We start from the raw sequence: 25,160 nt of genomic DNA, 5'->3' as shown, positions 1-25,160 counted from the left end.
TAAATGTTGGCATGGGTAAACTGATAAAAGAACCCTCCTACATTGCGTAAACTAGTACAACCATTATGGGAATCAGTATGGAGATTTCTAAAAAAATAAAAATAAAAATCCCATTTGACCCAAATCTTCTCCTTCTAGATATCTTCCCCAGAAAGCTAAAGACATATTACAATGGTACATGCATACCAAATGTTTATAGAAGCACACTTCATAATAACTAAATCATGGAAACAGTTTATGTGTTTATCAACAGATGAATGGATAAAGAAATATGTTATCTATAAATAATGGAATACTAGTTGGCTATAAAGAAGGATAAATTCAAGACATGTGTAGGAAAATGGATGCATCTGAAATAGGTTAAGTGAAAAAATCAGACATACACACTTAAATATAGTATATCTCTCATGAGTAAGGCAAAGTACAAATAAAGTGCAAAATAAAGGACAGATATAAGGATGAGTAAGGTGAAGTATAAGTAAAGAGCAAAATAAAGGATAGGTATAAAGATGAGAAAGGCAAAGTAAAATAAAGAGCAAAATGAAAGACAGATAGAAGGAAATAGGGAGATGGACCTTTTGCAAATAGGAAGGGGTCCAGGAGACCCAAGGGTGAGGGGAAGGAAAAGATTTAAGATGTGTCATGTACATGTACCAAATGCTTACAATGAATGTAAACACTGTATGTCATAAACATGAACTAAAAACAGTAATAATAATAATAATGAAAATGGAAGAGATTTAAAGACAGAGAGGGAGGAAAGTGGGTGGGGAGGGAAAGGGATTTAAAAAAGGATCAAAATGTGTTATTTACATGAACCTACTCCCTAAGATGAAGGTAAACTTCACGTTCTGCAAATATGTACTAATAAAAAAGCAGGAGGGCTGCTTAGGGAGCAATGCATTAATACAAGTTGGGAAAAGTGGTAGCATGGAGTGGTAAGCAGTGGCCCAATTCTGGATCTATCCTCAGGGACAGCCATAAGGATTAGAAATAGCAACATGCTCAAAAAAGAAGTCAGAAAAAAAAAGACTGGGGATTTAGCTACCACCTGCCTCATAAGCACAAGGTCCTGAGTTCGATCCCCAGTACCAAAAAAAAAAAAAAGGTCAAGAGTTCCTTCCACACTGCAGACAGAACTTAGGACAGAGTCTATGCAGCAGAAGTTGATACTCTGACGTGGCAGAAGGAATGGAGTCTGGCTCTGGAAGGGCAGAGAGCCCAGCCCAAAAGAAGGTCAGGGAAATGCCCTGGAGCATCTCAGGGCAAAGGACCTGTAGGCGAGGCCAGAGCCATGCTCTAGGCAATCTGAAAGACAAGCAAAAGATAAAGACACAAACACTGACCTAATATGATCTGTAGTGAAATTAAGTATGAGCCTTTTGCAAGTTTTTTCAATGAAGCTTGACAGGCTGGAAACAGAAAACGCAAAGAGAAAGAATGCCAGGCAAAGCAAAATTATGGGACATTAAAGGGAGGTGAAATCCGGTGTGGCGGTTCACTCCTATAATTCCAGTACCTGGGAGGCTGAGGCAGGAGGATCATCGTGAGTTTGAGGCCAGCCTGGGCTGTGAGTTCAAGGTCAGACTAAACTCCACAGCAAGACACTGTCTTAAAACACCAAAATTAGATAGACAGATAGATAGATAGAGTGATGTTGAAAATGGGAATAAAGCCAACTAGGAAAAGTGAGTCAGGTTGGGGACCATAGCCTGAAGGTCTAGGAGTCAAGAAACAAGAGCAAGTTCACTGCTTACTCAAAATAAAGACAGGATGGAGGAAGAACTGGAGGTATGGGCAGAAAAGTGGATATAAGATTCCCAGATACCAGCCGGACACAGAGTGGGAACAGTAAGAGTTGCTAGAGTCCAAAGAACATCTAACATGGAAGCTAGAGTCCTAGACATGACAAGGAGGAGGGAAGAGCTTGTGAGTTGGGCATGCATGCACTTATAAAAATGAGACAAAAGAAATCAAGGAGCTGAGGAGACCAGCAGAAGACTTCAGTGCCTATAGATAGCAGCAGGATCCAGTGCTCTCCCCGCTAGTCAAAGCAAGTCTGACTAGAGTGGCCACCAACAGACCCTTCTGAACTACCCATGAGCTCAATAGCCTGACCCAAGAAAGACACTCATTTCCTAAAAAAGGCAGTCTGTCCATGATTATACACCCTCCACAAGAGCACTCTTGTTTCTGTTCCTAGCCTTTCACCGTACATAAACCAGTTTATAAAGAGAGGCTGTGATTGGATTATACTCTCCAAACACTCACTGAAAATGTATACTTAGGTGCTCAATGTCACCACCAAGACTGAAACACAAAGATCTATTCTACACTTATGGATTTCAATTCTTCCTCCTTTTATTAAAAATAACAACAACAAAACAAAATCAAAAAGGTTTACATTAAAGCAAGATTTCTCAAGCTCAAACCTGCCATTCTGGGTGGATAATTCTCCACTGTGGAGGCCTGTCCTGTGCACCACAGGATGTGCAGCAGCAGCCTTGGTCTCTGCCCACTAGGTAACAGGAGCATGCTCCCCATCATGACAAGCACACACCTGCAAATATTGCCCAATGTGTCTGAAAGGGGGAAAAAAATCATCCCAGGTTGAGAACCACTGCTCAAAACTTGGAAGAGGGGACACTTCACAGCCCTGAGTGACTGTAATTTTCATACAACTGAACATCCAAATGTGCAAAAGAGGATTGATGGGCAAACCAGGAAGAAAGTGAGAAAGGAAGGAACCCATGTACCAAAGCATAAGATTTTTACCAGAAAAGCTTTCCAGCCTGTGCTTCTCCTCCCCGTATGTAATGAGTTATTTCTTTGGTGAAATTCCATTCTTCTTCTAACAGATTTTTTAAACTATGGGATGCTTGAGGTAATTGCTGTAACATTTGGATCCAGCTTCTCATGTAATCAAAATATACCTTGAAATACAAAAGGAGATATTTGAGAGTAGAATCCAGTAACTCATGACTTCATCTCTTAACATAAAAGCTATGAAGGGCAAAACCATGAAAGCATGCAATACAGAAAAGTAAGATTCTTCTCCATTATCAGCTGATGTCTAAGCAAGGATTTTTTAAAAAACTGCAAAATTATTCAGCAATTTAACACATTATTCCCAACCCTTCAAATTCCTATGCAAATAAAACATTCACAATGTACAGAAAAACAAAATAATGTAGTAAAAAGCTCTTAGAAATGTTCATTATGAACATATTATAAATGATTTTTTAAGAGGTTAATATTTTGTTTAATTACATATTTCAGCTGCAGAGTTATACACTGAGGGAAGGAAATCAGTACACTTTGTGTCATCCCTTCCTAATACTTAGATTTTTGTGATATAATTTTTTCAAGGTTATTATATAAAAATTATGATCTATAACCACACTATCCATTTGTTTGAGGTGGGGGTTGATGCCCACCCAAATCCTATAAGAACAGTTCTTCCACCCCTAAGTTCTCATCTTATCTTTTGGTTAGGAGGTTTTACTAGCATTTTGTCCCAAGACAGGATCACAAAAGCTATTACAAAAAGTCCCTGTCTATGCATTTTCTGCCCTACTAGACTGGGTAAAATATATTTGATCACACACTCTCTTCCTCAGAACCGTGCAGACAGGACTCCACTAGCTTCTAATAAGAGTGTAATGTTACCATAGAGATGAAATATTTTTCTTTGCTTTTTTTAGTGGGTTTCAAGAGAAGCATGTGTGGTAAACATCATTTGATTGCCTATCCAAGAGCCATTTTCCCCTTCTTTCCTAACAGAAACACAGACTTTTACTGAGATTCTCTCGGTCTTCAAACATGTCACTGTCCTTATCCTTCTAGCACACTACAGGACACAATTTTTAAACCACTGATAATTTTCAGTTTCTTCATCTATGCGAGTATACATTCTGATTCATGTACATCATGGACAGCAAGGCCAAAAGTAAACTCTACACTTTTCTAAGACAAATTAGCTGTGAATGCTGGTAATTCTCTTACCCCAGGCCTCTTCCATCAGACAGGTACACTAAGAGCATGGAAACCACATTTAGAAAGGAGGTACATTCACCTGCCTGCTGCCCCTCCATCTGTACCTCCCACCTCCCCTTAAACTCATTAAAGGACAAAAAGTACTTGGTATGCCTTTGGAAGTTACTTAAAGTTCAAAAGCAAAGAACTTTTACTTATGTTGTTTGTTTGTTTGTTTATTTGTTTGGGGGGGTTGGTGGTGGTACTGGGAACTGAACCTAGGGCCTTCATACTAAGCTATATCCCTAGCCCCTTCTTAATATTTTATTTTTAGGCAAAGTCTCACTAAATCACCCAGGCTGGGCTTGCAACTTTCGATCCTCCTACCTCAGCCTTCCAGAGTGCTGGGATACAGGTGTGCTATTATCCATAATTATCCACAGAAAGAGAAAAAAATAATTTGTGTGGTGTTGCATTTCATCATACCTTTTCAATAATAAAGACTTTTCTGACATAGTATTTCAAAATGCAGTCATTTTATACACTCGATTTTTGTGTATTAAAATTATTTCTCAGGATATGCCAGATATTACAAATTCCATTCCCCATCACTTTCTTCCTTTTCTTTTCTTTTTTTCTACCTTTTTTACTATTGAGAGTGGGAAGGTGCTTAGTATGTAAATTCATAGCCTCCACTGACAATTACGTGGTCACACAACAGATCTGTCCAACAAGATGTGGGACCTCCACGATAGCTCTTACTGCTCTCATAAAAAACTTTGTGCTTGGCTAGAAAAGGGTAGCACCTGGAGGGGCTATAGTCAGCTAGAGGCAGGACCCAGCAAGCTGTCAAACAAGGATAAGAGCATCCTCAAAATAATACACAACCAGGTTATATTATTATTTCTTATTATTCATCATTTTGCCATATTATGTGATCATCTACATATTTATCCTAGTGAATCTAACATGTGCTTATTATACATTAATATTCTATGTAATATGGAAGACGAAAGCATTTCAGGTAATAGCCCCTGGCTCAAGAAGCTTTCAGTCTAACCATGGAACCCTGAGACAAGTCTATTTAAATATTATGGGTATAGTACAGTTCTAATAACTGCAACTACTGTTCAAAGAACGTGGGGATAAATGTAAGCTTAAAGGCTGAAACTGTCAGGTAAGCCTTCTGGAAAAAAATAAAACATGAAGGTAAGCCTTTAGTGAGCAGATAAGGATGAAGAGGAGCATTTCTAGTGGGAAAGAATACAAACACTAGTCTAGATGTTAGAAACACAGGGTAAGTACAACATACATGAGAAGATAGGTGTTCACGGGAAGAAATAAAAACAGGTCTACTCTTGCCACATCAAACTATTCAGAAGTCCTCAAAATGTGCCAGGTTCTTCAGGGAACCTTTGGCTCATCTCTGAGACTGGGCTTCCTCATAGTGAGAACCCTCTGAATGTTCCTACGCAAGGGCAGGGATACCAACTCAGCCTACTTCTTCCTATCCCTGGATGGACATGTGCAGGTGACAGCATCTTCCACGGCTGGTCCTTACCAAACTGTTTTTTGTTCTTCTTCACTATTTCCAGAGCTATGCAAGGTCCTTAGCACTTCTCCTGGAAATTAAAAAATGGCTATTGACAGATAGATGAATAAAACAGAATCATATTCTGATTGTCTTTCTGGGCCTTAATTAACTGCCCTAAAATTAAACAATAAATTTAAGACTTGTGAGAAATGCCAACTTAAAAACCACTGAGCCAGGGATTTAGCTCAATGGTTCTGCTGCTTGCCTTGCAAATGCAAGGTCCCAAGTTTGAGCTCTGGTGTCACAAAAAAAAAAAGAGGAAAAACCACTGAGGATTTCTTTTTAATGCAGCTTTAGATAAAATGAATGTAATCTACTACCAGAGAGTATCAAATTCAAATACTGCCACACTCAACTAGGAATACTTATGTAAGAAATATCTCTTTCTCTCCTTTACCATCAACATCTTATGCAGATCTTCTTCGAATGCATCGATGTTGCAGTCAGTCTTCTCCAAGTCATCCAGAACCTCCTGCAGCATGAACTGGTAGTACTGCTTCATCAAAAGGCCGCCTTTCAGGACTTCTTTACACTCTCTCACCAGCTAAAAAAGGCAAGGCACAAGCTCTGTTGTTCATGCATACTGACCAAATGCGCTATCAGTTTTGACACATCCCCACTTATGTCTTCAAAAAACCCAGAAAGAACTTTGCCTCTGACAAAACCTCAGATAGTTTCTAAATTGTTAATGAGTTTATTTCATGGAATACCTCAGTGGTCTCAACTGAGTAAAAACAAAACAGTGAAAATAAAGGAATCTCATATTACAACATGGATACATAGAAAATACCACATAAGCAACTGCTGCTATGCTAAAATATATTCTCCTACAAATAAATTTACATTAAATATAAATTCCATGGAATAAGATCAATTTTTCTAGTAACTTACAAGGTAAAACAAGAGATATAAGGGAAAAATCTAATCAAAGTGGTAAATTTTACCCAAAACATAATTAAGTTCAAATATATTAACATACCACAGAGCATGCTGGCTTTTGCAACAATTTAGCATAGACCATCGCTGACTTCATCTATCATCAAAAAAGTCTAATAACTACAAAAGCAAGTAAACCAATCCTAAACTTGTCTAATGAAATTAGATGGAAGTCAAGAGAAATAAAGCAAAAAGATGGACAAAACTGCAATGTGTCAGTTCAACAGACAAGGTTATAAAGAAGGAAGAAGGCTGAAGGAAGGTGATCTGGAAAGCTCTTTTCATTCAACAAATGCTGGGTTATGACACGTTCATATTCCAATCACCAAGGACAGACAAGATTATACAGCCACCTTCATTTTCATATAAATCATCCATGACTCAAAAGGAACTCCAGGGCAGTTACTGGGAAAGGAAACCGGTACAAACTTTCTAGATTCAAAAGTGAATGACTCAGGGCCGGGGATTTAGCTCAGTGGTTTCGCTGCCTGCTGCGCAAGCGCAAGAACCCAAGTTCGATCCCCGGTACCAAAAAAAAAAAAGTGAATGACTCACTTATTTATTGTTTTATATTCCAGAGATGAATATGACTTACCTACCAATATATTTATCAAAACAGTATGTTAAACATTTAGGATTAATAAATTATGATGTATCAATACAATAGACTCTTGCAGCCATTGAAATTCTTGCTTTGAAAAGTAATTAGAATAAAGGAAAAAAAAAAGCACATGCATACATACGTAACATACACTTTCTTACTTGTATATGTAGAAAGTAGGCGCATCAAAAACAAATGGATGGGAAAAAATGCCCCAACATCAAAATGTTATAGTGGTTATTGGTGAGTGTTTGGAAAATAGGGTGACTTTTATTTTCCTTTGTGTTATTTTCTGTACTTTTCAAATTTTTCTAAAATAAAATGGATTACTTTTACAGATAGCAGTTCTTAAACATTTTAAAAGTAATTATCCATGATGAGAGAGCTATGATTACTAAAAAATGTTCTGTTCAGATTATATACATATGCATTCCTATATTAAAGATGTCACTACTAGGTACTTATAGCTGAGCTTTGAGTGAATTTCATCCAAATTTTCTAACCTCCTCACTCTAGCAATACTACATTAATCTAAATATTATTTTTAATTTTTCAAGGTGTTTAACATATATTACTATTTAATCCTCACAAAAGCACCATGGGCAAAAAAGTAAACTCCACCTTGTTTTATCAGGTTGTATTTCTAAGTATCTATTTTGCAAGGAGGAAAGTTAAGTATTTTACTAGAAGTTCCCAAATAACTGTTGCAATGTAGAGGATAGGTGTAAAAGTCTTGCCAAAGCAGCCAGCAAGACAGTGACCAGAATAGGATGGAGAGAAGGAAGCAGAGAAGCTAACATAAACACTGAGCTCTGGCTGGTGCTAGGTGTAAGACCCAACTTCCAACTCACCTCCACTAGTCATCCTACACTGCACCGAACTAAATAAACAAGCACAAATTCCATTTTGTACCTGCTGGGTGACCTGTCTTTCCTCCATCTGTACTGCTCAGTCCTGTCATTCTAGAGCCCAAATAGCTTCTAACCCTTCAATCTCTAGGACAATGGTGGCAAAACTATAGTACACGTGCTGCAGCCAGCTACTCATTATCATTGAAACCTCTACAGTGTTTACCATCACTGCCCTAGAAGATGGACATGACAGTCTACAAAAAAACACACCAATCTGCAAGACCTGAAAATTTTTATTTTATATAATGAACGTACATTGAGGCGATACTCTTAAGTGTAATAACATAGGACACACACGTGTAAATACTGAAGAGTTTCTCTGGTGTGAGAAACTGAAAATGTAAATAAGGACTAAAAAGTATAATAGATAATGTGAAATAGGAAGAAAAGGGGCAAAGTGGAAGGGGAAGTCGGGGGGAGGTAGGGGAAAGGAAAGAAGGGAATGGAATTAATATGAGAAAATGAAAAAATAGAAACAAAGTCTTTGTAAATAGGGAGGGATGGAGGGGTTAAAGGGAGGGCAGGGGAAGGGGGGAAAAAATAAGAACCAAGAGAGTATGTAAACGTCCATATCTCCAGTGATGAATGTCATTATATTGCACACCTAAAATGTACCAATAAAAGGATATATAAAAAATAAATAAATAAATATGTAATACAAAGTATAAATTCAGACACTTTTTAGCACTCCCTCTACTCAATGAAACTGCATCCAGCCATTACTCTGCAGCCCCTCAAATATAAAACCTTCTGTAAGAAAAATCTCACCTAAAACTAACAACTAGAAAATCCTTACTGTTTAAACAACTGCTTAAGCAAGTAAAAAGTCCAAACACCTCTCCTCTGCATACTCTAAAAAGACATTAATCTACATAACTTAAATATAACACCACTACCAAAAAGAAAGTCATTCTAAAGAATAGGCAGACGGCAGAACCACTGAGCTAAATCCCTGGCTTTTAAAGAACAAATTTTGTTTCCAGTCTTCAAAGAGTGAAACAAAGGAGGCAAGGGTCATATTATCACCTATTTTTATACCCTTCTGCTAAAGGAAGTAGGTGGTAGAAAGGCTGAACCATAATTGTACACAGATAAGAACATTTTATATTGCTCTAAAAAAAGAGCACCTTAAAGATACTAGTACATTTATTTTTTACTATTTGCAGTAATACAATCCTCAAAAAGGATAAGCCTGAACACTAATGTAATAACTGTTAAAAATTTAAAGTCTTTGAAACAAACCTGCTTGATACTCAAGAGAGATGGCTCTCCAGCAGGCCTCTGCTCCAGTCGTAGTTTCAGGCACTCATGTATAACGTTCAGCAGAACTCGGCAGAGCACTAAGAAGGCAGGCTCAAATGAGGGCAAGTCCATGGCCTTCAGCTCTTCCCAGGACACAGAACTGCATTTCTGTTCAGAGGAAGGTGGTGTCCTTGACAACTGCACATAATCTGAACCCCACATGGGATCTGGAAATTCAGAAAACTGACAAAAATTCAAGACGGAGATTAAAAGAGCATAAGGACAATGTTCTAAGGTTGTGGTTATAAACTACTATTCTCTAAAATTTTCTGACAAATCAACAAAAGCCTAATTTTAAAGGGCAAAGAATCTTCAATAATTAAACATTTTCAATACAGACTCAAAAAGCTCTAAAAGTATTTGAAAATCATAACAAGAATAGAAACTCAAGTAAAATACACTTAACAAAATATCAGTAAAAGTATCAAGTTCTTTTTAACATTTTGCATCATACTTAAAAGGATCCGAACACTATTTTTTTTTTGGTACCAGGGATCGAACTCGGGACCTTGCGCTTACAAGGCAGGCGCCAGAACCAAGGAGCTAAATCCCCGGCCCCCAAACACTATTTTTAAGGTTACATACAGTACTATTCACCACTATTTTTCTAGACTAAGAAAAGAGAAAATTAGTAAAATTTGAAAAAAGATTACAAAACCAGGAACTAGTTCTTCCTAAGCAGCCACTATGTTAAGATAAAAACTAGTGAGTTCATGTAAGATCAACATGATTTGATACCACTCTCTGTTGCTTGATGTTTCCTGGCTCATTCTTTTAGTTGTCCCTCTCAAATTCCTTATTCCTTTCCCCCACAAAATAGGAGATTTGGAGGTTTTGCACTGTTCTTAAACATCTGGCAACATTATCCTGCAAATCATATTCCAAGTCCTTATCTCCTCCTATTAAGAAAATTGAAATCTCTCATTTTTTATGGCTGAGTAGTACTCCATTTTATAAAAAAAACACATTTTCTTTATCCAGTCTCCAGATGATGGGCATTTTGGCTGTTTCCAAGTTTTAGCTATCACAAACTGTGCTGCTATGAACATGGGCACACATATATCACTGTGGTATGATTCTTTTAATTCTTTGGGGAAGATCCCCAGCAGTGGAATAGCAGGGTCAAATGGGACTTCCAGTCCTACTTCGAGGTATCTCCATACTGATTTCCATAGTGCTTGCACCAGTCTACACTCCCACCAGCAGTGGACCAGGGTTCCTCTTTCCCCACAGTCCTGCCAGCATTTGTTGTTGGTTGATTTCATGACAGCAGCCATTCTTTCTGGAGAGAAGTGGAATCTCAGCATTGTTTTCATTTGCATCTCTCGAATGACCTGTGATGTTGAACATTTTTTCATGTATAGCTAAGTGGATGCACATTGAGGCGATACTCTTAAGTGAAATAAATAGGACACACATGTATAAATACCGAATAGTTTCTCTGGTGTGAGAAACTGAAAGTGTAAATAAGGACTAAATGTATAATAATAGGTCATGTGAAATAGGAAGAAAAGGGGCAAAGGGGAAGGAAGTGGGAGGGCTAGGGGAAAGGATAGAAGGGAGTGGGATTAATATGAGAAAATGGAAAAATAGGAACAAAATCTTTGTAAATACGGAGGAATGGAGGGGTTGAAGGGAGGGCTGGGCAAGGGTGAAAAATAAGAACCAAGAGAGATTATGTAAAGGTGCAAATTTCCAATGATGAATGTCATTATATTGTATACCTAAAATGTACCAATGATTAGAATGAATAATCGATAATGCAAAATAGGAAGAAAAGGTCCAAAGGGGTAGGGGTAGTGGGAGGGTGTGGAGAACACCTTGGAATAAGATGGAATTGTATAATCCTAAGTGTGCTGTAACCCTAAAGTGTGCTGTGACTTTAAGAGTGCTGTAACCTAAGTATAACACAATCATAAGAGTGATGTGTAACCATAAGATATGAAGGTAATGAAAGTAGAACCTTAAGTGGTATGGAACTGATAAGGGTGTAGCCCGAACTGGACAGGGCGTACCCCGAACTGGGCAGAGTATGCCCCAAGCTGGACAGTGTGATAAGTCTGAACCAATACCACCAACGCCCAGCTAGAATAGTATAAAAGGAGCTGAAGACCCCAAGCAAGTCGAGGATCCGTCCCACCGACCAGTCGACCAGTCAATCTGATGATCTGACTACCGACCGAAACATCTGCACACCTGATCCCGCTGGGAGGAGCATCGCCGCCGACCAGACGAGACCAGAGGACGAGGCAAGCGGAGAGGCGGATAGCCTAGCGCCGACTAGACGCCCTTCGTCTAGTCTACGGATCAACCCTCTGACCCTGCGGGAGGAAACGTCGCGCTCCCATTAAGGACTTGCGCAGTACTGGTACAGGGACGTGGTAATTGGCAGACTTAATATTGTGTGGTAATTGTATTGAAATGAATTAGGATAATATAAGATAAGTGTGTGAACTGCCATCCAAGTCCGAGTCCTCTTTACCCACGGTACCTGCTCGCGACAGAGGGGCAGGGGAAAGGAAAGAAGGGAAAGGAAAAATGATGAGAAATGGAAAAAATGGAAATAAAGTCTTTGTAAATAGGGAAGGGTGGAGGGGGTGAAGGGAGGGCTAGGAATGGGGAAAAAATAAGAACCAAGATGCATTATGTAAAGGTACAATTCCCAATGAGAAATGTAATTGTGTTGTATACCTACAATGTACCAATAAAAGAATTTAATAAAGTGCAAAAAAAAAAAAAAAAGAAAACCGAAATCATCTAAATTTGAAAACCTCAACCTTTTATAACATCTCCAATTGTAGCTATTCTGCCCCTATGAAGTCACTGACATCTAGCCTCCAAGTCATTTAGTGGCTATTAACTGCTATTATCCTCTGCTCACATCTTGACCTTTGACAAAAGAACCTGAATTACCATCTCAAAGCGAAACTCAGAAGTGATTGCAACACTCTTGGAGGATCCACCCAAATAATACCTAATGTGACTGTGAGGGTGGCTGGCATTTATACGGCAGTCTGTCAATGTCTCAATGTCTGCTGCATGAATATCCTGCACTCTTTCAAGCCTCCACCTGCCCATCCACCAAATATGGCGCAGAGAACTTAGCCTGTCATTTCAGCTCTCCCCAGTCCACCTCTCCCCAGTCCACCTCTCCTCTGTCCTCCCTCACAGGATTTCACCATGCCTGACCCTTGTGCCTAACCCTTGCTGTGGAGCCTGATCACCTGGCAATGTTCCTCCTTTCATTTCCCCACCTCAAAACCCTTAGTTTGCAAGGCTCACCTTATGCTACCTTTAGGATGACTTTTTTCACACACACAGCCCAAGATACCAACTAAAAACACACTGCAGCACCCTGAGTTCACTTTGATTTTCTTCATAGAGATAGTATAACTGAATGAGAAAAAAAATCAAGGTTCAAAGGTTAGAAAATCTAGCTTTGAGTTATTTAATTAGCTATGTGATTCTGGAAGCACTGCTAGTTTTTCAGGCTTGATTTCTTCATTTTAAAAATAGAATTGGGCTGGGGATTGTAGCTCAGTGAAGTGCTTGTGTAACATGTGTAAGTCCTTGGGTTCAATCCCTATTACTGAAAAAATAGTTGTTACCTTACCTTATAAAGATTAAATAGAATATACCTGTAGAAAAAGTGCTTTTAAAAAATCTACTGCATGTAACATTTGTAAAATTACTACTATTAACATGCTCTCCCTCTCACCACAGCATTGGTTGCTTTAGAGCAAATGCAGATTACCACATCTAATGTCAGATTTGGTTAAACAATCACAATTAGAACTTTCAGCAGGCTTAATATCTGAACTGCAAAAGAACCTTGGCTATGGACCGGGACTGTGTTCATGTCTATGACCTTCTTTGGGATGGCTCCCTAACCTTGTGTTTCTCACAAGGACACACAGTGTGGCTGTCACAGTAACATCCATCTGTCATCCTCAATTCTGTTTCTGTTGCAGACACTTGTCAGCTCTGCTCAGTCCTTTATCTACTTTCTCCTCTATACTTGCACTGCCTTAATTCACTCTTTTCAAGTGTGTTTCCTGATTCCAACCTTTCAACCCACTCACCTCACAATAAACCCCAGTATGGTTCTGTTCTAAGTCTATTTGAACCACAGAGCTTCACTGTCACAACCAAGGACCAGGGCCTCTTATTCAGCACAAAGTTCTGGTCTCCACACATATCTTGATCCTTATCTCCTACTGCCTCCTCTCCTCCCCCTTCACAATAGCTTCTTACACTTAACTAAGTTCAGCAAACATCTCTGCCCCTCTGCACAAATTAACACCTTTTATCATCAGAGGGTATGATTTACTGACAATACCCCATGTCTCTGGTGAACTCTTAATCTCATTAGAGAGGAACTCAGAGTCTGACACCAACCTCTATCAAGTTTTCTTTGCCTCAAATAACATTTTCTTATAGAGCCTTGCAAGTGCTTCTTTGGTTGTACTTATCATTTTCATGATATGTGTTATTTTTATCTATTTGATTTCCCCCACATCAGTTCCAAATAATGAAGAATGTCTATCTCTTATCTAAGACTCTCCAACACACTTAGCTCAGTACCTGTCACATAATACATGCTGAGCTCCTATCAAAGACTCAATGTCTCTTCTCTGGCTTAACACCCCACACTGAAGAATGAAACACTTAACCTGACTCCCTATTAACAGCTCCCAGTTCTCAGAGTTGTCACTGCGCTCCTTAAAGACAACAGCGTTTACTGTAGTGATAGGTTGACACAATCTGCAGTTTGAAAATCGATACTTTGATTAAAAAAATTATATGCTTGGTATAATTGAGACACATTTAATTACAAAAATAAGGATTATGTTTTCTTCTTAGATAGTATAAAATTCCCAGTAACATTAATTACTTGAAAAGAAAAAATTTCCTTTGCTTCTTAAAACTGAAGACATTTAACCTACAGTAATATAGCCCAGCATCAAACAAATAATATATTAGCATATACCACTAAAACACCAACCTGGGGAATATGCTGGGTGTTTTCCCCCAACAATTTGTATCAGAACTAAGGAGAACAAGATTAATTTATCCTTTTACGTTCATCATATGTTTTTGCATTTCAATTAATATATACTATCCTTGGGCACAAGTTTTTAAAGTAGCCATAAAATTTAAAAGTCAATTACTTGTGATAAATGTGGTCAGGATTAATACATCTCTTTAAAAGCTTTAGGTACTTTTTTTTGCTTTTCCTGGTTTAATGACAGCAGAAAAAAATGTTTAAACTCTATAGAATTCAGCAAACTTGCATATATTAATTGGCATTAATGCAGCAGTCTGTCAATGTCTGCTGCGTGAACATACTGCAGACTCTTTCAAACCTCCACCTGCCCATCCAAAATATGGCCCTGAGAATTCAGCCTGACATCCCAGCCCTCCCCAGTTCAGCCCACACCATGACCAACACCTCTCTATCAGTGAAGAGTTCAAAGAATAGTTCATTTACCTTCTCCTAAAAACTACATAAAGAATTACAGCAGAATCAAATGAAAAGTGGATTGGAATACGATTCACAAGGCAGGAAGAAAAATACTAAAGGAAATGACAAGTTGTAAAACTAGCAAAACTTATACAGGCTAAAACAACTAAACAATGAGTAAGTTATGGACTATAAGTTCTAGAATAAAGTATTTATATTTTTTAAAAGTACTACAAGAGAAAAATCTGGATCTTCCATTCCAAATTATTTAATAAAACCAGACTGAGGAAAGGGGTAGTGTGATGCAGCAATGTCCTATCCGCTATTATTTTATTGCAGCGAAAAGTACAGGATTAAACCTCTGATCAATCCAGCCAAACCATTAGGACTCAATAATATAAGGACAATAATAAAAATCTGATGTAACCACATCATAATCCTAATTTCATTTTGTGTGTACTTGATGCATAATAAAATTCCTGTGGAAGTGAGAGATGTGCAAAAATTCAAATGGCCTAGAAACTTCTGAAAAGAATAAATGGAGAGAACTGCCCTGCAAGATGCCAAACCTCACTAATAAACCTACCTTATTTAAAATAGAAAAGTACTGACACAGTAGTAAACAGATCAAAAGAACACAGAAACATATTCAATTACCTCTGATAATTCAGTTACAAAAAAGGTAGGGAGCAGGTTAAATTGGAAAATAATGAATTATCAAAAGAATGTTACAGGCAATTAAAAGTAATTACATGCTTATATCTTACTATATCACATACCATCACAAGGAATCATATTTTACATCATATATAGCAATTTTAGAAACTCTTGCCTGATACAGGAAATCAAGTATATGTTGAACATATACTCTCAAGAGATTTCAAATGTATTAAAACCTAAACAAAGAGCAATACACTAGGTTAAACATATAAAAATTGCCATTTTAGTCAGCTGAAAATGATAAAATGTTGGCAACTTAGTATAGGTCAAACTAATAAAAAGTTCTGGGAATACAGTTTCCCTTGCACCTCATAAAAATACAGAGCAACTAGGACAGCAAAACCAGCTACAGAACACTAGGTGGCAAGGGGTATTCACAAACCCAACAAGAAAAGGGAAACTGAACAGTTCTATAACATAAATGGAAAAGCACTGTGCAGGGGAAGCATAGGAATTCATAGGCTGTCTAATGTGTGGAAAGGGGTAAATCTCAAAATCATCAATACATATTGAAAAGAAAGCTCACTGCATTTGCCTGAGAACATCAGTGAGATTGGGAGTGGTTTGGGCACAAGTTCATGAGTGATGTCAAAGGGCTGGCAGTAAGGTCAAAGGGGCTGGAGTGGTTTAGGCTCACAAACGCTTAAGTCTAGCACCCCAAATTTCCTGTCAGGGCAAAACTTCATACCAAGAAAGAAAACTGCCAGAGTGAAATCCAACTGACCAATAAAAGAAAAGAGAATTAAACAGAAGAGAGTCCAAACCGGGAGACTGCACATTTCTCCGCACCTCAGAGAGGAACCTCAAAGTCATAATCTATATGCTTGCCTAACTCCTTCTCTCCTTAAGTTAATGAACACAAGTATCATGTTTTAAAATGAGCAACAAGAAAGACAGTGGTAGACTCTAACACAGGGTTATTATAAGCAAAGAGAGAAGAGCGAGTAGAATGACTCCACAGACAATGAAAGTAGGCAAGATATGTCTGCTGGTCAGATGGGAATTGTAGTCCAGGTTTTAAAGAGCTAAAAGATATTAAGAAAATCACAGAAAATACAAAAGAACAACAGGAAGTAACAACTTTTTAAAAATTTTAAATGATTTCAAAAATAAACCAGAAGAAACACAAAAGCAAATAAACAGAATAGACAATGCTTTCACAGAAATATAAAGTTAAAAGGAAGAATATTTTATTAATCAAAATGAAACGATATAAAGAGAAGAAAAAGATCTGAAAGGAAGTGACACAGAAGATAGGCAAAGTACATACAAAATACAGTGGACCCTTGACTTAGGAACTCGATCAGTTCCCAAGGGCTGGTTGTAACTAAGTCAACAGAGCTGAGATCTGGATGTTTACCTAGGTACACACTCTAGATAACAAGAGGCACATACATGAACCTTACATTAACCTAATTAACCCAAGTTGCTCGTATGTCAGGCCAGTTGTAACTTGAGGGTCTACTGTACATAAGTGATGGTTCCAAAAGAAAATCAAACTAATAAAACTCAAAAACTTAAAACTATTAAGAAAGTTAATTGAAAGTTTAAAAAAAGGCTGACAGAAACCAAACCAAACCCAGAACTACATATGAAAGTGCACACTGTGTATTAAAAAAATAACAAACTGGAAAAAAATACCACAGAAGAGTAGCAGAGTTTAAAGAAAATGAACAATCTTTTAGGTATTCAGCAAACCAAGGATCTTATAAGTAGAAACAAAAAATTGCATTGGCAGACTCCAACCTAATATTTCAGGATAAAAATAATGAATAATAAATTAATACAAGAAAAGAAAGCACAAGACAAAGATTTTATGGCTAGCCAAATAAATTTTCAAGTAAAAATGTGAACTGCTATGTATATCCAAGAAGTCAGGGAATGAGACCTCACTAAGGAATCTATTAGGGGATAAGTGTCACACAAAAATGACTCAAGATTGGAATACAGAATTAAATGAGCCTTTTAACAAAAATTAAAAACCTATTATTTTTATCTCTATATAAATCTTTACCCAAACACACACACACACACACACACACACACACACACGCACACATGCACACACACTGCTGTAGAACCAAGACTGAATGATCAAAGTAGGGAAGACAATACTGCCAGTAATAGCTATATAAGCCAGTATAGGGGTGCAAACTTGTAATCCTAGCACTCCGGGAAACTGAGACACGAGGACTGCAAGTTCAAGTGCAACCTGGGCAATTTAGAGACTTAGCAAGACCCTGCCTCAAAATAAAAATAAAAAGGGGCTGGGGATGTATCTCTGTATAAAGGCCCTGGATTCAATTCCCAGTATAAAACAGAATGATGATGATGATGATGATGATGAGATGACTATATGATCTGACACTATAACAACTATAAAAATCTAAGAAGAAGCCAGGCACTGTGGTAGTCACCTGTAATCCCAGCTACTCTGGCTAAAGCAAAAGGATCACAAGTTTGAGGTCAGCCTGGGCAATACAGCAAGATGCTGACTCAAGACAAGAGAAAAAGAATCTGCAACAAAAGGGTTGGCACAACTTAGTATTTCATTGGAAGTAAAAGAAAATCACTTAAAATGAGTACCTAAAGAATAAAAGGATAATTCCAAAATTGAAAAATAAAATAAGGGGGAGGAGAATGGATAAAGATATTATGGAAATATATCAATATGAACATATCCTTAAGGGGGGGGGATAAATCCATTTTTAATACTAAAAGTAAACAAAATTGCATATCTCAAAAAAGCTATATTAAAATTTTTAAAATGAAAAGATGAAACAATTTTTCTAAACAAAAACTATCCCTATTAGAGAACCTAGACATCTTTGAAAATATATTACTCAGATTTTTAAAAAACCAAATATTTTACGTAAGTCTCATAAAAGATAAATTTAAAAAACCAATACTTAAATTTTTTTTTTAAAAAAAATCTATAGATGGATAAACATGTGGTGCAGCCATACAATAAAACATTGTTGGGGGGCTGCGGATTTAGCTCAGTGGTTCCGGCACCTGCCTCACAAGCGAAAGGTCCCGAGTTCTATCTCCGGTACCAAAAAAAAAAAAAAATTGTTGGGCCATAAAAAAGAATAAAGCACTGATACATACCACAACATGGATGAACCTTGAAAACATTATGCTAAGTGAAAGAAGCCAGTCACAAAAGACCATATATTATATGGCTGCATTTACATGAGATGTCCAGACTAGGCAAATATAAACAAAATGTAGGTTAGTAGTTCCCTGGGGTTGGGGATGGTGCCCAGAGGAATTCTGGAGGCAACAGCTAAAGGGTAAAAGAACTCTTTTAGGGATAATAATTTTCTAAAATTAGCTAGTGAGGACGGTTTCAGTGGTGATGGTTGCATAACTCTAAAAACATAAAACTACTAACTTAAATGAATAGTTTTAAATGGTGAATGTCATGATACATGAATATATCTCAATAAAGCTATTATTTTTTTTTAAAAAGCAACAAAAAGCACCTAATTAGATATCTAGTTAGTGGCATTAGTGGCATAACCATGAGAAATATTCCAAATGTCTTAAACACACAGAAATTTGATGTTATATTGCTAGAGAGTTACACCCTAAAGATGAACAAAATCAAAAGCAAACTGCTTTTCAGTAATTATATTGTTGGTGGTGTTATTCTGAGATTGCTGTGTGTTTGGAATACAATAAGTATCTGACTCTAATGCTATCATTCCCGTGTCACCATAAACTGAGATTCACAGTTTAAAAGAAAGATGACATACAGATTAAGTCAGAAGAGACTGAGTATAAATTTGGAGACCTGCATTTGAGCTCCAAGTAGCCATATGAAATTGTGTTGCACTGTGCATCTCCATCACTGAAGAGGACTAAAACAGTGAAGGATTACTTCAATTGCAGTGAGGAATGCTGGTGCCTAGATGGTGGTCCTGGAATACTATTTCCCAATAAAAGGAAGTAGAGATCCTTGAAAAAAACATGATTCTCAATCTGGAGGAGATACACAACATAACCCTAAAACAGACTGTTACACCAGAAAACAAGGAAGCTCTCAGACTACTCACTAGGCAGGGTTGTGAAAAAAGGACTCAGGCTAACTTGAATATGTTCTCATTGTCCAGCAACGGGACAGTGTCAACAATGATTACAAGAATTACTTCAGCAGACTGCAATAACGACTTCAATACCCTGTCATATTGAATGTTTAAATTCATAATAAAAAAACACCAGTCACAATAAACCAACTCATTATTTTAAAAAATGGCGACAAGGGAAAGGATTAAGCACATTTATCTTGCCATTCCTGTTCACCTATTCCACAATTAACCAAATAATCAGTGAGGAAAAGTTTCTTCTTACAGCAATATATAATAAATCAAGAGGCTAAGTGAAGTAGACATAAGAGAATAAGAACATCTGCACTTTCAATCCTTAATAAATTAAAGAATCTAGGTTATAATCAACTACTCCTAACATCATGAAAAGACACTGTACGTGTCCAATACAGTAGAGTTAACACAGTCAATCAGGACATGCTGAATCTGATCAAGCTACTCAGTTTTATAGTGAATTCCAGAGGACACAGAAAACAGAAACATTATAAAGGGCAAGTACAATCATCAAAGTTCAGACAGTGGGAGACCTAATAGGATAAATGACCTTGTTTTTCCAATAAGTATATGATAAAAAGGGGGAAAGACTACAAAAGTATAACAGACGATTAGAACATGCGGCTATTATTTGCACACTGATTCAAACAAAAATATTTCTAAAAGTAACAATTGTGGCAAGAGAAATATGAACATTAACTTGTTATTTGACATCAAGGAATCACTGCTATACATAATTTTAGATATGGTAATAGTATTGTGGACATATATATATATATATATATATATTTTGTTTTGTTTTAGAGACAGGATCTTGCTATGTAGTTCAGGCTGGCCTCGAACTCATGGCAATCCTCCTGCTTCAGCCTCCCAAATGCTGGGACTACAGGCGTGCGCCACCACATCTGGCCTGTGGTTGTATTTTAAAAACAAGTCCTCTTACTGATAACAATATAGCATTGTATGCTTTAAATTCTGTTAGTAGGGTAGTTTTTATATCAAAAATTCATACTACAATTAAAAATAAACCAAGTCCTCATTTTTCAGACAAACATACTGAAATGGATAAAATGAGGATATCTAAGGTTTTCTCCACATGGTAGAGGAAGATGTCAAGTGGTTGCAGATACTGGCCATGAACTAATAACTATATGCTAGGATACAGATTCATGAGGGTTCTCAGAATTACCCTGCTTTTACATGTTTACTAGTTTTCTGTAAGAAAAGAAAATTTGAAACTATGTAAAAAGAGTAAGAAAATGAGTGCACAAAAAACAAGGTAATCACAAAATAATAATAGACATAAATTTTAAACTTCTATAAAATTGCTATGGTTTGGGTAAATGTTCCCCAAATGTCCATATGGTACAAGGCTTGGTCTCCAGGGTGGCAGTACTAGGAGATGCTATGGGCCTTTGGAGCAAAGGGCTTAAGGGAGGTCCTTAGGTCATTGCCAGGAATGGACCTGAATCACAAGGGTCTGTGGGATCCAGGCCACTTTTTTCTCTTCTGCTTCCTGGACATGAGGTGAGCAGTTTTGTTTTCACTATAAATTCCTCACTCTCAAAGCAATCGGGTCCCACCAGATCCTGGAGTAGAAACTTCAAAACTATGAGCCAAAATGTCTTTTTTCTTTATAAGTTAATTATCTCAGATATTTTCTTAAAGTGGTGGAAAAGTGACTAACACAAGTCTACTACCACTGAGCTATATTCAGAACTATACTACTATTCTGTCCTAGGGATCCCACACCTAACTGAAATCCCTACAGAGGATATGTAGGTAACATACAGAAGTGTAATAGGGCAGCTCTAAGAAGCACTGGGGTAAAATGGAGCATGAATGCTGCCAGTCAGCTCCAGCCAGTGACTACTATGTAGGAATGTGCACCCAGTGTTGACAGACCTTGCAGTATTTCAAGGAAAACCAAAAATACAGATTTTTATGTAAAATCTTCCCATTTTTAAATACTAGCCCCTCGCTAACTTAATACCTATCTTCCGTAAACACCATGTGAAACCAATTCTAACTGTGGGAGTAGTATACTGTCAAAATGCATGGCTCTACAGCCAGAGTTCTGAGTTCACATCCTGATTTTGACACTTACTGGATGTTCAATTTAACAAAGTTATCTGACCTTTCTTCTTCCCCAAGTTATATCTCAAATGTTCAGTTAATGCTAGCTACTATTCTTAACATTACTGTCGCAGTTCTGTTACAAGGGATCCAGTTCTCCGCTTCTGTCCTACTCTGATCTTACATCAGTCTGAATCAGCTGGCTTACCGATCTCAAAACAATGTAACACAATTCCTATTTTCCCTCAAATAAGTTTGTTTCAGAAAACTTCTAGGCAAATGAGCAAGTGTATACTTGCTAGTGTGTCATTCAATAAAAAGGTTTTGTAATTGTATTTATATCAGACAGGCAATGATTGGAGCAACTCAAAAGTTAACTTTAATAGCTACATAGTAAGCACAGATCTTGAAGGCAGAAGGCAGGGAATCTGTGGCCAAACTGGCATCTTCAGTGGCTGACTCAGAATTGCACTGGTACAAGCCTGGCTATATATGAGACATATAGTACAGGTTTGTTTGAAATGTTATTCTTTTTAAAAAGTCAGTCTTTTGTCCCATGCTGGGAGATTCTGATTTGTCTTACATCCAAGGACAAAGGTGTGCATATTTTAAAGATTCATGGGCAATGCTGACGTGCAGACAGGGTAGGAAACTAATAGCATAGTCCAAAGTCTGGTATCCCAGAATCTTAGGTTTGAATCCATCTAACAATGCCATGGCACTGTGATTTGGAGAAAACTATCTCCTCTCTCTCTCTAACCCAGTTTCCTTATTTGTAAACTATAGAAATAATATGACCTACCTCATCGATTTGCTAAGTCTAGCAAATGGTAACACTAAGTGGTAGATGTTAATAGATACTTCCTAGTTTCTACATGTTCTGTTTACTCTAAAAATAAAGGGCAACTTCTTCTAGGTTTCTTGTATTTTTTAGAGAAAAAAAACAGCATAATTTTTCTTTGGCTCCAATGATAAACAGTAGTTTATTGGCCACTAAATGTGTAATAATTACACAGTCATTTCTAATTCAAAAGAAAGCAATTAACCAAAACATCTTACTTGCATTTGAGGTAATATGTATGATAAAGATTACAATAAAATATACTCATTTTATCTTTCTCCCCTTCTGAAAATATATAAATTTAATACAGAAAGCAAAAAAATGTGCATAAAATAACCTTACAACATATAGCTTATGTATTTTTACAAGTATTTAAACTGCACAAACCTATATGACAAAACATAATAAATTCAGGAAGGGAGTATGCATACACAACACACCCCAGAGTTTATGTCCCTGAAATGGAAATAAAAACAAAATTTTAACTTTCCCACTGAGTTAATTACAACTTTAGAGCCTCATCATTTGTTAGTTTGGATTAATCTCCAATACAGTACAGAATTCCTACTTCAGATTTGACAAGGACTTAATATTTTATGAACCAAAGTTAAAAATAACAGGTGCTTCAAAAGCAAACAATCTAAAGACAATTCTAAATAAACAGCCTTCAATTCATATACCTTATAAGATTTGAATTTGAATCTGCTTTTTTCTCTAACAAAGATGACTTCTTTTGTTAAATCTCAATTGGTCAAACAAAGGAACACAGCTTCATAGGAGTTCAAAACCATGGGTAAACTGCTATCCTTCTTCAACATGAGTTCCAACAGAAAATGTAGGGCTCACTAGTTTTCTCTCTCTCTCTCTCATTTTTTTCCTTTTTTTGGTGGTGGTACTGGGTATTGAGCACACATGCTAGGCAAGTGCTCTACCACTAAGCTTCCTCCTCAGTCCCTCACTGTTTTCTTGTTTTAACAGATCTAAGGATGCAAAGCACAGTACTACCATTAATGACACTCATTGATTCCTACAGTCTGGAGGGGAGAGAAAGATGACTGAGAAGGGCATGCAAAGCAGTTTCCAGAAAGCCAACATGCCAGCCCTACTTCTTGCCCTCACCATAAGCCTGTCCTATGAAAACCACTGTGTTAAAGATGAGACCACACTGCCACAGCTTTGCTGTTCATATTACTTCAAAACTAGGCTTCAAAATTAAAATTAAAATAAACATCACTCCTGTCCGGCCCACACAGGTCTGGATAGTTAAACCACTCTAGTCAAAAGACTAGACAAAAGTTATTTACCATTTGAAATATGACAAATCCTTGAGACATATCTGTTGCTTTACTCTATGCTTTCTGAAATCTGCAGTATGATAAAAATCTTAGTGATTCATGGACTAAAAGAGGGAAAAAGCTAATTTGATCTAATAAAACAATATATATATAAAAAAAGACATAATTCACAAAGTTAAAATACTGTTTAAAATTACTACAAAGTGTTGGTTCATTTGATAAAGACCTTGCTATATTTATGTGACTGTTTGACCCCCATGTCCCAAAAGGTTAACGATCTGGCTATAGGGGTACAAATAACCTTGTAAACTGAGTCTGTTTGGATGTTTCCCATCTTAAATGCCTTCCGTTTTATTTCTCACTCCAAAGCGAGCCAGATTATGTAATAAACTGAAAATTTAAAAATTAAAATGACAGGTACACTGGATATATATATATACATACATATATATACATACATATATACATATACATACATATATATACACATATATATATATGTATGTATGTATATGGCTGCTAAAATCCTGAATTTGCACTGACACAGGTTCAAGGGCTCTCACAGGGTTGAATGCTTTCACTTCCAGCCGGTAGAGGATGCAAACTTACCAGAAGACATAAACAGTCCATACTCTCAAGAACAAATATCCCACAATATGCCCCTTTCTAGTCTTGACACCCTTAACAGTAAGGAACTTCAGAGGTGTCGTGCTATCTAAATCAAAGCTGTACTGTTTTCAAGCAATTACCTATAATGGACATGAGGCTCGCAAAAATCTTCACATGCCGAAAAACACACTTAATAAAGATTGTCCTTAAATTTCTATCATCTAGCCTCAACACTTGAAACTTCCCAAATAGTGTATACTTCTCCTCTTTGATCATTTTTATATTTCTCTATAAATTACAAGATCTCTTTAAAATGCAGTAACCAAAACTAGACATGCTATTTCAAAAAATAAAGATGTATCTGTGACCTTGGACACCTTGTTCATTTAAAAATACCTGAGTGTGATGTTGACTCTTTTATTGACTCACTCTCAGCATGTGGTCATCCATGATTGTGGCTTTCTTCTCTCTGTATTCATACCTAACCTCTCCACCATCCTCTATTTATATGGTTAAACCTTTTCCCTCCATACACCACCTGGTACTTAATTCATTAAATTTCATACAGTTTTCATAGATGCACTTAGCACAGTAGCTTATATTAAAATGATTAAATATGAAATTTATAATAACTACCACTTATGACTTACAAATATCAAGATATGAAAGTATGTAATAGCCTAGTACAACTATTATGGAAATCAGGATGGAGATTACTCAAAAAACTAAA

At 37.0% G+C, this 25,160-nt stretch overlaps 1 protein-coding gene across 6 annotated transcripts in view; it reads right to left on the bottom strand.

Annotated features, from left to right (window-relative positions):
- Map3k4 (mitogen-activated protein kinase kinase kinase 4) overlaps positions 1 to 25,160 on the bottom strand; it is a 114,100-nt gene that overhangs the window by 36,388 nt on the left and 52,552 nt on the right. For all 6 annotated transcript variants that reach the window (XR_015441581.1, XM_004868994.3, XM_013067161.3 and 3 more), the window contains exons 4-6: positions 9,260 to 9,502; positions 5,967 to 6,113; positions 2,776 to 2,933 (exon numbers count right to left, since the gene is read on the bottom strand). Coding sequence is in view for 5 of the 6 variants with exons in the window: in XM_004868994.3 (XP_004869051.1) it covers positions 2,776 to 2,933; positions 5,967 to 6,113; positions 9,260 to 9,502 (548 nt within the window). In the remaining variant the exon portion in view is untranslated. The remainder of the gene's footprint in view (positions 1 to 2,775; positions 2,934 to 5,966; positions 6,114 to 9,259; positions 9,503 to 25,160) is intronic.

The sequence above is a fragment of the Heterocephalus glaber genome, unplaced genomic scaffold (assembly GCF_053883595.1).
Source record: "Heterocephalus glaber isolate CG9 unplaced genomic scaffold, H.glaber_assembly_v1.0 deba00001523, whole genome shotgun sequence".
NCBI classification, from domain to species: Eukaryota; Metazoa; Chordata; class Mammalia; order Rodentia; family Bathyergidae; genus Heterocephalus; species Heterocephalus glaber.
The sequence above is the reverse complement of the archived record's forward strand: the minus strand, read 5'-3'. Positions and strand labels throughout refer to the sequence as shown.